The 13,251-nt window shown below is 46.3% G+C and overlaps 1 protein-coding gene across 1 annotated transcript; it reads left to right on the plus strand.

Annotated features, from left to right (window-relative positions):
• Nucleotides 1–1,398: 1,398 nt before the first annotated feature.
• LOC307217172 (lipocalin-15-like) lies at nucleotides 1,399–8,384 on the plus strand. The gene is made up of 7 exons (XM_079978336.1): nucleotides 1,399–1,748; nucleotides 2,330–2,469; nucleotides 4,019–4,089; nucleotides 5,400–5,513; nucleotides 6,739–6,840; nucleotides 7,304–7,325; nucleotides 8,187–8,384. The coding sequence occupies exons 1-7, from the start codon at nucleotides 1,653–1,655 to the stop codon at nucleotides 8,191–8,193; spliced, it is 552 nt and encodes a 183-aa protein (XP_079834462.1). The 5' UTR covers nucleotides 1,399–1,652; the 3' UTR covers nucleotides 8,194–8,384.
• The last annotated feature ends 4,867 nt before the right edge of the window (nucleotides 8,385–13,251 follow it).

Consider the following 13,251-nt stretch of genomic DNA (forward strand, 5'->3'; position numbering starts at 1 on the left):
CAAGGAATATGTCCAAAAATGCACATGCTAGTGCAAAGTGTGCATGGAATGCATATGCTTCTGAAAACAATATACAAAAATGTGTTGTATTAGAAAAAAAATGCTTTGCAAGAATGTGAATGCATGCAGGTCTTGTGATCCGAAAATTCGTTCTATGAAAGTTCACTTATCTAAACACAAGGAATTAGTACTGAAACATTGCTATACACACCGCAAGTTCAGATATCCAAGCAGCCAGGCCTGCATAAAGTACTATAAACAGATAAGCAGCCTTAAACAAGCCTTCTTTTTAAAACTGTTTTACTGGTCCTCATAAGCCGTTTCATCAGAAACAGTGTTGGGTGGGTGCGGTAGAATTTGGACAAGGTTCCAGAGGGTTTTTCTGTCCCACCCCCACCCCCCTTTTTGAGGTCAAAGTTCCACAGTCAGGAATGCCTAGAAATTTCCCCATAGGAATCAATTGAGAATGTTGACTCATTATGTGAACGCTTGTCTAACAAACGGATTGCGTTTATTAGGCAAAAGTGCATACAAAATGTGCATTTCAGAAGAAATTTGCAGTGAAATGCTGGCGAATTTTCATAAGGACTTGAAAAAAATGTTCAACTGGTATGGAAATAATAAATTTAAGAATGGGAAAATGAGAAAAAGAGAGAAACCAACAGGGACAGATTTGCTCTTCCTGAGCGCTAGTAGATTAGGAAATATCACAAGGGGAGTCTCACAGGCTTTGGGGCAGCAGAGTCAGCAATGTGAGGGATGCTAGTGCTTTTCCTCTTCAGGGGGATCTTAGTTTGGGGGTCACAGCTCAGTGGTCAGAGCACCTGCTTTGCAGGCAGAAGGTCCCAGGTGAGGCTAGGCATCTATCTCCCTTGCCTGAAACCATGGAGAGCTACTGCCAGTCATTGCAGACAGCACTGATTCAAAGGGACCTTAATGGTCTGATTCAGTATGAAGCAACTCCTTATGCATTCCTTCCTTTGTCTTTGGGGGGGGGGAATTGCTCCCCATTTCTGCCCGTGCAAACAAATGGACCAAAAGTGCACATTCTCTCATGCAGAGTCAGGAAAAGGGGTCTTGGTTGGGAATACCCTCGAGGGCAGAATATTTGTATACTGCGAACAATCTTTTGGATCATGGGGAGTCATTTTGAAGCGCCCCTTAATCCAACCTGCCTGTTCTCTTTTCTTGTTGTTGTTGGGTCAGGCGAAGGGGCTTACTCAGAGCTGTAGCTACAGGGGAGCTAGCAAGGGCTTTTGACCAGGTGAAGCCTCCAGTGGGGTGCCATTGAGGCTCCCAGTCTCTCTCTCCCCACCCCGTCTGTACACAAGTACAGATGGAGAGTGTGCCAAACTGGGTCTTTGACTCGGGTGAAATAAAGCCTGGTTTTGCCCCTGGTTGCTATCCAGTTGCAGCCCAGCAATTATCACTTAATAGGGTGTTACCCAATACCACCTATCCAAGATAGCAGATCCACACTTGGCCAAAGTGTTACATAAGACGTGGGAGGAGACGCTGCAGAGCGCCCTGGCTGCTGTGACACCCAAGGGGAGAGGTATAAAGTTGGGCGCCTTCGAAGGAGACGGCATCTTCCTCTGCCCAGCTGCTTTTCTCTTGACAGCACGCAAGGAGCAAGAGGAGGCACCCGCAGGATGAGGTCCACCATGCACAGCCTTTTGATGCTCCTGCTTTGCTCATTCTGCGTTCGGGCAGACATTGCCATGCAACCAGACTTCGATCTTCAGAAGGTACTGAGCTGTAGGGAAAGGGGGCGGTCACTGCTGTGTGGAAGTTGCACCCCTTTCTTTGGTTCCAGAGCTAGCCAATAGCTCACACTTCTGCAACCAAGTGCCCTCCAGGAGTTGGTGCTCAAGGAACTCCCACCAGTCCCAGCTAGCCAGAGGCCAGTGGCAAGGGGATGATGGGAGCAGGAGTCCACCAAGCACCATCTAAATTTATACTCGATTTGTTCCTGGCCATTTTCTCTGTTGTCTTTTGATTTTATAATGCTGTCTGGTTGCCAAATTTGAAAGCCTTGTCATCACCTCATGCACTTGCCAGAGTCAGCTTCCCTGACACAGTTGTTGATTTATTGCTGACCTACACGTCAGTCCAGCTCCTGAGATTTAATCTGGGTGTACATTTATTCTCCTTTTTATTATGGGCTTCTTTTCCTTAGAGGGGTTCCTGTGCTTCACTCCAAGCCTTGGCACAAATAATGCAGGTTAATTGAAATGCACAGAAATGTGGGAAATGCCAGATTTGGCCTTGTCTGGATGGTGGAGTGGAGGGGTGAGACCTCTGGTCTGACTGGAATGGTTTCCTCCAGTTTTCAGGGATGTGGCACATCATGGCCGGATCGTCAAACTGCCCTGTATTCCAGGGCATGAAGAGCCTCATGACAACATCTGCTGCTCTAGTCAAACCCCTTCCAAACGGCGACATGAAAATACTTACTGGCTACCCTTTGTAAGTAACTACTGCTAGTCCCTTAGCTGGCCTTAGGAGCACTTTACATGATTAAGAATGGGGGAGGGAGGGCACATTTTGCGGGGGGGGGGAATATGCCCCTCCCAAATACCCCCTCCCTGTGAAAGCCTTTGAAAATGCTGGGGTAGGATGAAAATGTTCCCTCTTCATTAGACCGAGCACTCTGGTTTCCCTTGGGGGTGTTGCCATGTAGACTACAATGGATTGGTGATCACTGATGGCTGGATCATAGAGCCAGCAAGGAGAAGCACCCTCTTTCAGAACAGATGTGCCAAATTCTCATCAAAATTTGCTGGGATGGGTTTGGACCATTTCCCTATAAGAAGTTATTTAATGCTCCACCCCCCACCCCACCCCCCGGCCACCCTACTCCTCCTGCAAATCAACACTGAAGTGTTATAGTGTTCCAATACTAATTTAATCAGTACTTTTCTAATATTATACATACTGGAAAAGTGACCTGATGCTAATTAAAATACGCAAGTGGGATGATAAAATGAAACCTGCTGCAAATGTTATAATTTATTTGTTTATTTCATTCCATTTCTATTCCACCTTTTTCTAAAATGAGCTCATGGGGGTGTATATGCTTCTGCCTCCTCCTCTAATCCTCTAAATCAACCTGTGAGGTAGGTTAGAGTGAGAGGCAACAAGTGGCCCCCAGTGAGAGCCCTGGTCTCTGAGGTCTTTGTGGTTGCACCAACTACTACACTATCACTGGCTCTCATAATGCAGTTTTCCTCCGTGTAGGACTTTCTGGGTGCTTTGGACTCCAGTTCCCACCATCCCTGACCATTGGTCTTGCTGGCTGGGGCAGATGCAACATGTAGCCCCCAAACGCCTGTGAATATGTTGGGCAGCTAAATCTTCCCCAGGTCAATATGAAGGAAGAGACCCAACTCAACAGATTGTCAGCAATGGCAATGATGCTCCTTTCCCTGTTCTCCCCTCTGAGAAAGGGATTGCAATGTCAAGTGTGCCCCTCATCCGCATTAAAATATGGGCGAATGAGACAAAGCACCTCTGCTGAAAATGCCCCATGGGGAAGCAGCCTCCGTAGTCTAATAGCTCAGTTGGTAGAGCATGAGACTTTTGATCTCAGGGTCGTGAGTTCGAGCCCCACATTGGACAAAACATTCAAGGTCCTTTCCAACTCTATGATTTTATGTATTTGGGGGGGGGGGGGCTCAGCCTCTTGCTAATTTTAAAAATAAAAAAAACAGGCAGATTTTACTATCTGGGCCCAGTTGCTTAGTCACATTAAATAGGTCCTTGTAAGAGTAGATCTGTATACTTACTGTTTTGTAAAGTTTGTGGAGGCTTTAAAGCTACTCAGAATCAAATGATAGCTTAGTAGGTAGAGCATGAGACTCTTAACCTCAGGGTTGTGGGTCTGAGCCCCACATTGGACAAAACATTCCTGCATTGCAGGGGGCTGGACTAGATGACCCTTGTGGTCCCTTCCAACTGTATATAATTCTATGATTACTAAACCCTGTATGTGCCTTTCCCTCATTTCTCTTTTCAGCCCTGAGGAGTGCAAGAAGGTAGAGATGTACTTTAAGAAGACAGACCAGCCTGCACACTTCACAAACGACGGTAGGGCACAAGTGCTTTAGGGTGTAGAGAGAGGGGAGCAGGGCTGTGCATTAAGGTTTGCCCCCCGGAATTGCATTTTCCTGCCCCCCCCCCGCTCAGCCTGCCATGATTCTGATGAGGGGATGGACCAAGCAAGGGGTTTCCCAGGCATGGCCAGGGCAGGCAAAAGTCTGCATCTTGGAGGGAAGTCAGGACCATGGAGAGATCCCCTTCTCCTGAGGTCAAACAGCCACGTTGCCTCAGCAAGGTCTTAGGGCCACAGACTTTTCGAGCAGGACTAGCTAGTCATTGACTAGAGGCCTTGCTCCTTGAGGGTGAGTGAAAGAACTGTAGCTTTCTGCTGCAACCCTTGGTTCCTTTGTGGAATAGGATTTTCAGCTGCAGGGATATCTCCTGAGGACTCTCTTGATTTCTCATGGAGTTTGTGGACCAGCCATCAGAGTCTGGTGGCCAAGGTGTCTACTCCGGGAGAGAGGGGAAAGTGTCAGTAGACCACCATGAGGTGGACAAGGGCATGGACCAATCTCCTTCTCAGAGCTGCAGTTGCCTGAGGACTTTGCCTCTGCAGGATTTTGGTCCAGAGCCAGGACACAACTACATCTTGTGTGAGAGGAAAGCCTGGCACGTGACCTCTTTCTAAGTAGGGGCTACCTGTGTGGGTAACTACACATGAGTAATGTGGCAACAGAGACAGTGGGACTCTGCAAAACTGGCCTGCCAAATGGTTATGTGTTTAAAAAATCCTGTGTGCCCCTGAGTCTGTGCAGAGTGCTTTTTTCGCTCCCTAAGAGAACCAAGGTTTTGATAAAAAGGCTTGAGACAGAGTGATCCTGAGCATGTACAGGGTACTTCTTAATGCAGGTTGAAACACACATGTTTTGTTATATATATTCCCTTGCCTGCTAAGTGCAAGAACACTGAAGACACTTTTTTCAAAATTCCTAGCAATTGCCAAATAAATTCTGGTTTCTCTGCAGCCTAGCTGTCAAAAGAGCTTGCCATTCACGTTAGTGGTTCTTGGATCATTTCCTCCTCTTCCATCTAGGAAAATTGGGGCGGACACTCTAGAAGAAGTCAAGAATCCTTGAGGTGGTGATCTTTGTGATGCGATATAATGCCACACGAGGGAAAGACAGAATGTATTTAGGGTGGCATGGGATAACTTCAGAGTGTGGCTTGGTGGGTGATTATCAATATGATCTGGCTCTGGAAGGATGGGAGGAAGGAAAAGTTGAAAGGCCAGAAGAACAGATTCCGACCCTCCTTCCATGGCCAGAACTAATCGAGGTTCTGTCTCCCCCTTCATTCAGAGAATGCCAAGAGAGATATGCGGGTGCTGGAAACTGACTACACCAACTTTGCCCTCCTCTACACCTTCAAGGAGATTGAAGATGAGCCCAGCAGCACCACCGTCCAGTTGTACAGTATGTGTTCCAATGAGCCATCCTTGAGCAAGAGAGAGGAGGGTGGAGGTGCCAAGAGCCGCCATCTTACTTCCTGAGCCATTGATGGCAGAGCGGCGTTGCTAAGTTGGGGCTGCTTCTTTGAATGAAGGGATTGCACACCCTCTGATGCATCCCAGGCAAAAGCAGGGCCCCCTGACTGAATCCCCTGATCGGGGCCCCTCACTGAAAATCAGGAGTTGCTTTCTTCTCTGTCTCCTTGGTGCTGTGCTGATTACAGTAACTCTGCAGCCACTTGTCTTCCATGGTTTTAAAGCCAGGAGGGTATTGGCGGGGGGTTGGGTGGGGGAGTTGTAGATAAAACTAGCAAACCCTCATTGCCCTACAATAGATTATAATACAGTACAGTACAGTACAGTACTAAACAGGGCCAACACAAGGCAATTTGTTGCCTGAAGTGAAAGGTAAGATGGCACGTCTTCCCCACATATACTGGCAGCTGAATCTTATTTTAGCACTGGTGATGGGGACAGCAGAATTTCAGGGCAGGCTATGTGGCACAGCTCTCCCCTCTGATACCACGCTGCTGCTGCTGCTACCCTCCTCTACTCCAGCTGCCTCACACTTCATAATAGCATAGGGCAGGCTCCATTGCCAAAAAAAAAAAAAAAGTAGCATTCATTTTATGACACTATAAATTATCTGGAATCCTGGGAACTGGTGGAGGATGCAGAGGACTCGATGCCTTCCATAGAACAAGTCCCAGCATTCCTTGCAAGGAGGGAGAAGGTTGTTAAATGGTTTGACTGGACCACTAGTTTTAAGGCGGGACGAGACAGATGTTTTGTTATATGTACAGCAGCATCAGCTGGCAAGAGGCACTTTATAAAGCTTAAGAGGCCAGGCCTTTGCCCCAGTAAGTTTACAGTCTAAAAGTTGATGGAGAGGAGGCCATGAAAACAGAGGTGCCAAGTTGCTCCCAAGACTGAGGGGGCCCAGAGCATGTCATGCAAAAGTGGGGCAAGTGTCCAGGCCATGAGGTGCAACCCCTCACTCAAACCACTTCTGAAAGCTCCTCCTCCTCCCTACCTCCAGCCTCAGCCCACAGACTGGAACCCCCTTAGGGTGTTCCCTCCACATGGTAGCCTCTCAAGATTCTACCCTGCCCTGCCCACAAACTGGAGGTTGGTGAAGTTATTGCTCACCACCTCAAACAGAGTCTAATTCTGACCTCCTCTGGATGCAGCCCGCACTCAAGACATCAGCAATGAAGTGCTGGAGAAGTTCAAGGAGCATTACCACAAGGTGGGGCTCACAGATGACCTGATGGTAATCCTCCCCAAGTCTGGTGAGTATAGCATTTGTGATTTGTTTTCCTTTCAGCCTGTCTGGTTTAGCATGGTGCTGGTACTCACCATGAAGTTGCTACAGTAATCTCACACTTTTAACATTTGAAAGAAAAAGGTACCAGTGCTGCATCCCCTTGTGTGCCCCCAGAAAAAAAACATTGCTCATTGCGAGGATAACACTGATTCCCACAAATTGATCCAAAGGTTGGGTTGTGAGTGAAATGGCAGCAAAGGAATGGGCCAGGTGAGATTTTCCAAGCTAGCATATCCATTGGGTATAAGCCATACCACCAGACATATTTAAAAAAAAACCAAAAACAAAAAGACAACCTACTTGTTTTGCCTAGTGGGAGTCAATCCTGACCATTAAGGCCTCCCATGCTTGCTTGACAACTGGATTTCCTAAAGTCACACCTCTGTGTTCTAATATTCATGAACTTCTTTCCCTTTTTTGCATTGCAGATGTTTGCTACAAGCTCCTCAGGTGAGTGATAAGTCTGGCTAAAGAGGGGGTGTTTGCTACATCTTGAAAACTGGAAGCTGGAGGGTAGAGAGTTACTCCCCCCTTTGGTAATGTAGTAATGGGCAGCCAGTGTCCAATGGTGGTTTAGACTACCTGGAATCAAGCTATCTGGGTGCAGAGAGACAGGACAACACTCAGATAGATACCAGGCACTGGAGGCTTTTGTGGTCTGTTGCAGGGATGGGAAACATCAGCAGCTGCCTAGATGCAGTTGGGCTACAACTCCCATCAGCCTCAGCAAACATGGTCAATGGCCAGGGATGATGGCAACGAGCATCAAAGACCAAGAAACCTCACGAGAGTTTCCCACTCCTGTTTGCAGCCAATCATTTTTCCTGGGCACAAAGTGACTGTCATTCAACAGTCATTTGGAAGCCCAAGTAATCCTCAGACAAGTCCGGAATCTTGTTTACAGGCAGATGTGGGCTTTTCCCTTCCAAGGTTGTCAAGGGGAGGGAGGGGAGGTGTGCATCTTTGTGTGGGAGCAATGGCAAACCAAGCCCTACAAGAAGGGCCTGCCAACAGCTGCTCCAAGGAAACAGGGCCCTGAATTTTGCTGGCATCACACCAGGGCAAGTGTTGCTGGGGCTGATGGGTGTTGTGGTTCAGGAGCTGCATCTGGAAGTCCAAACATTGACCAGCCCTGCTGCAGGGCTTTTCTGAGCAGATCTGCCATCTGTTGGTTGCTGTGAAGAAGGTTTGTGAATGGACAACCCTAGAAGAAAAAGAGGAAGAGGTAGTAGTTGGGACAAAATTTTAATACAGTGCCAGTTGCATAGTTCAAGACTTTTTCCACATACCATCCTGCCTTTTGTTTTGCAGTGCCTGAAGAGGACCCAATTCATCAGCGGCCAAGGCTTAACCTCCACCCCACTGCAGAAGTCTGGCTGATTCAGAAATTGTTGCTCCTGATCAGATCTCTCGCTCCCTTCTCCCACTACAAGCGTTCCCCACTGCAATCTGACCTCTGCTTCATCCACACCCCACCCTTTCCTGCTGAATAAACAGCTTTACAAGGTGGATTCTTTTTTAGCAATGTGTTTCTTTGAGATAGGCTGTTTTTAGCAAGGATGGTGAGGTCTATTGCAGATATTAATATTGCACAGTTTGAAGAGACTGGATGCATGAAAACTGACTCCTTTTTGGAAATAAAACATTGTCAAGGTCAATAACTTTAATTAAAAAATTACTTGCAGAACTTTCTTCAAAACATGACAAAAAGCAGAAAATGATACATCCAAACAGTTCCACAAGACATGTGCCAGTCCAGAGCATAGGCTCAGCATTTTAGAAAATATGAAATCCCCCAAACACACCTATAAGCCTTCTTACTTCCACAGAGCCTGCGAACAAAAAACACAACGGCTGCTCCCTTCTCATGTGAGCTAAGGTTAAACACTCACGCATTAGCTAGCAGAAAGCAACAATAGTTAACAATCAACTCAGTTAAACCTCAGTCTCCCTTAGAAGACTTAGAAGACAGTGGAATTTCTCCATGTTAAACTTTTTCAGCAAAACGCATTTAGCCATTTAGCCATTTCAGTGTCAATTAAACAATTATACTAACAAGGTCCCTAGACCATTGTGTAACAGACAGTGAGCATTTAACTTTCCAGACTCAAAGTATGTCTTCTGGCAGCCATTAGGGAGCATACCATCCATTTGTACTGTCCTGCTATTAACCCTCATACTATGGGAATATAGTTTAAACGTACCAGAACATCTGAAAATATCAAAAATATTAATTTGGACAACAACTTCAGACCAAAAGGAATATATCAGTGGACATACATGTACTACATGCTTCAATGAGGCCCTTGCAGCATCACAACCCCAGCATCTACATGCCTGAGATGATGGCTTCCTGTACACCCATTTGGGTGGACCAATCTGCATTTCAAATCCGTTCTGTATAGATCCTCGAGCGATTTCCCATTGTTAAGGTTGTTCAGAACATTTTAATTTCCTATTCCACAACTCTCTACATTTTTAAGCATCTGCTTCACAGAAATCCAAAGAGCATTTATAAACAGCAGTTATAGATATAGCTTTCTGAGAAGTTCTGGAAAGTCCCTCCAACAATTTAGGAGATGCCAAAGTGCTCAAATCAGACACCAGCAGATGTTGCCTTTCTAGATATTGCCATTCAGCATTTGCCGGTAAATGATATTTAAACCTCAATGTGGGAAATGACCAAAATTCTCCACCTGAACCTATCTGCTGATCTAATATATACCTAAATCCCACATATCAACCCACTTTTTTTCCAGAACAGAGACTGACTTTCTATCTTCAAATCTGTATTGCCCCATCAAATTAATCTGCCATGAGCATATGGGCCAAATTATAACTGATGAGACAATACATGCCATGTCTTTGCTGTTGCTAAAATTGTACGTGGGATGAGGTGGTATTTCTCTTTTCTCCAAAGCTGCCCATCCTAAGAGAAGTGCTAAGAAGTCTTCTCTAAAAATACCCATGCTGGCGTAGTCATAGAATAGTAAGGATTCAAAGGATGGCTGTCTCTCTGTTCCTGTACTTTTTCGGGAAGGATGGATGCGGTATGTTTCTCATTCATTGTGAGCTGAAGGCGATGTTCCCCTCAGGGAGACCTCAGTTCTGCAACCCTGGTAGGTGTTGATCTTGTTATGGACACCACACGCCCCACAACCCTGGGACTTTCATTCACCCAAATGCACAGAGACTGATCTCACCCCCTGTCTCCTAGCCCCTTCCTCACTTTCCTGCCTTGCAGATCTTCCTATACACCCTCCCCTGCAGCTCTGAGGACCCCCACTTCGCCCAAATGCACAAAGACTGGGCTAGGTGCTCAGCAGATTCGAGAAGGTGTTAGCGTGCAGTGCTCAGGAGGGAAAGAAGCCAGCCAGGAGCCTGGCAGGATAAGACTTGTTGAATTTATTTGTGATGCAAAGCCACGGAAAGGACTTTGGGGGTGGAGTGGGGGAGAAAATAATATTTCCTCTGCAGCATGATTCCTCCTTCCCACATTCCTCTCCTCTCCTCTCTGGGATGGAGCTGCGCACTTGGGAGATGCTCCCCGCAACAGGGAGGGGAGGGAAGAGTTGCTGCTGTCACCACCACAGTTCAGCTGGTGCCTTTGGGGAGGCAGCCAGACCACTTCGCTTGGTGGGCTGTGTTCACAGCTGCCTCTTTTGTGGGGCTGAAAGGAAGATTCTGTTATGATATGGATGCAGTGCAGCTGCAAACTGCTAGCTTGAGAGGTAAACATGATGGGAATGTTGGGACTGTTCCGTGGGAATCAGAGGGGCAGTCTATTCACAGTGCGAAGCACCGGAATTAGCTCAGAGTGTAATATGAGCTCTTCCGTTTATTCCTATCCAGGAAGTGTTTGTCTCTTTTTACTGCTGGAGTTTGAAGAGAGCAGTCATGTTTTTGTAACGCTGCAAAGACAGAAATAAAGGCATGTAAATACGTTTCTGTCTATGTCTTTCCCCTGCCCGGGGGGCAGGAAAGAGGGGTGTGTTCTTCTCACGTTTGAGAAGAATCGCCGATCGAGACCTTGCCTGCGTCTGCTGGGGAATGCAGCCAGGGAGGTCAACAGGGAATCAAGCCGGGTGCCTACGATTGTTGCCAGTTCCTCTGATAAAGGGCTTGATATCCCAACATCTGGTAGCAGAGGATGGTTTTGATCCATGAAAGCAGCTAAAGAGGTTGATGGATCGTACTTCATCCTCTGCAAGGAGATAAAGGAGTTTGTGGTAGCATGCGGATGGAAAAAACAGCGAACAGCTGAACACCGATGCAGACGTTTTTGCTGATAAGCAAGGAGCAACGGAACCCCAAGGTATGCTGATTTATGGGCTAAAAGAGTGAACGCAGATTGATTCTTCTCTGGTTCACAAAAGCTGTCTTTTTTGGATAGAAAAGCAGCACTGAGAGAGGGCCACATTCTTCTCATTCTTGGGACTGATAACAGTTTGCTTGCTCAAAGAAGGAATGTCCAGTTGCTAAGCAACGAGACGTCAGTTTTTTCAGCTACTTCAGTGATAGTTAGCTTGAAAAGAAAGTGGAAAGGTCCTAGCCAACACGGCTGACAGTGTAAGAGGCTAGAAAAGCAACGTTTGTTTTGTCTGCTATCTCACTGCTCTTGGAGGGACTTCCAGAGCAGCCTGCGTTAAGCTGCCAGGTGCAAAGAGTAAACAGCCAGCTATTGGAATTTAGAGGCTCGAGAGTGAGAGCTAAGGCTTGAGATTGAGATGGCTTTGTTCTCTCAGAAGCTCCGAAAAGCTTGTGAAGCTGGAGTGAGAAGCAAGAGCCGAAAATTGACTACCCCAGAAGGGGAGAGCCAAGATGACGCTGGCCAAATTCCTGAAAGCTTATCGAAAGCTGAGGAGAGCTTTGACCCCAAAAGGGGGAGTGAAGGAACTGTTGCTGCTGCTGCTGTTGCTGTTCCTGTTCTTGCTGCAACGGATGTTGCTGACAGGGGGAGTGAGGATCGGTGTAGCGCCCCCATTGCCATTGCAAGGAAAGAACAAGCTGAAGCTCTGAACGTTGTTCGTTGTTTCAATTGTGGACAGACTGGGCATCTTCAGCGGAACTGTAAGAGGCCACATCAACAGAAAGGAGCTAAGGGGAGCTCTGCAAAGCCTGAGGCGTCAGGCAAAAGTCGTACCAAGTCCCAGATGAAACCTGCAAAGGCATTGCTGTCAACAAAAGCCGCATTTTCAACGGAAAACGCTTTTGTTTTGGACACTGGAGTGACTCAACACATGACGTCGCACAGAGGACTGTTTTCTACATTTAAGAAGCAAAGCTTCGCTGTGAAACAGGTCAATGGCCAGGAGCTGGAAGCGACCGGGTTTGGAACTGTGTATCTTGAAAGTCTGAACTTGACTATTAACAATGTGTATTTGATTCCTGCTTTAAAGTTCAATCTGCTGAGTGTTTCGCAGATCACAAAGAAAGGACTGACTTTGTCCTATGATAGTGAAAGCTGCAAAATCTTCAAAGATGGAGAGCTGTATCTTTCCGCCAGAGAGAAAGATGGACTGTATTTGTTGACTTTTGATCAAAGTGATTGCATAAATTGTAATGCATCTTAATCTGACATGATTTCTCTTGCAGGTATGGCGAAGGACGTCCAGAAGGCAACCAAAGTTAACAGTGCATTTCAGCAAGTGTATGCTGATGTGATTGGTCCTCTAGCACCATCTAGAGGCAATGCAAGATATTATCTTGTGTGTGTGGATTATTTCACTCATTATGTGTGGATATACATATTGCAGAAACCACAAGAAGCCTTAGAAAGGTTTAAAGAGTTTTGTGACAAGGTTAAAACTGTTCATGATGCTAACATTGATTGTCTTTTCACAGATGAAAAGCCAGTTTTTCTTTTACAGGATTTTCAGGATTTCCTGGATAAGAAAGGGATAAGGCACAAGACTGCTGTTTCTGCAGGAGCATGGAACAAAAGTGTCTGTGTGCAAGTGAACAAAGAATTGCAAAATGGGATGAAGGCGCAATTGCTGAGTTCACATTTGTCACATGAGCATTGGGCGGAATCGCTATTGTGTTTTAGTTACTCTTGGTTGAGAAAGGTTTCAAAAGGTTTGGGATGTTCTCCTTTTGAAAAGCTATTTCACAGAAAACCTTCTGTAGCCCATTTTAAGGTTTTTGGGTCTCATGTTTTCACTGAAGCTCCAGGTGGAATAAAGAATGCCAGAGGCATTTTTGTGGGTTATGAAAAGGGTCTCTACAGAGTAATTTTGTCTGAATCTGGCCAGGTGATTCTCACAAAATTTCTAGAGAGTGCTCCTGAACAGGAGAGAGTAATTGTTCACACATTTCCCACTGAGGACAATTCAGATGATGATGATGATGATGATTTTACTGATTACAGTGGTAC

This window comes from Podarcis cretensis (genome assembly GCF_951804945.1).
Source record: "Podarcis cretensis genome assembly, chromosome: 5".
In the NCBI taxonomy this organism is placed as follows: Eukaryota; Metazoa; Chordata; class Lepidosauria; order Squamata; family Lacertidae; genus Podarcis; species Podarcis cretensis.

What these genes read in the sequence shown, in the direction of transcription:
- LOC307217172 (XM_079978336.1), top strand. Translation starts at nt 1,653, where the DNA reads ATGAGGTCCACCATGCACAGCCTTTTGATGCTCCTGCTTTGCTCATTC. An exon ending in CAGACTTCGATCTTCAGAAG is followed by an intron (nt 1,749 to 2,329) that starts GTACTGAGCTGT and finishes GGTTTCCTCCAG; the next exon opens with TTTTCAGGGATGTGGCACAT. An exon ending in GGTAATCCTCCCCAAGTCTG is followed by an intron (nt 6,841 to 7,303) that starts GTGAGTATAGCA and finishes TTTGCATTGCAG; the next exon opens with ATGTTTGCTACAAGCTCCTC.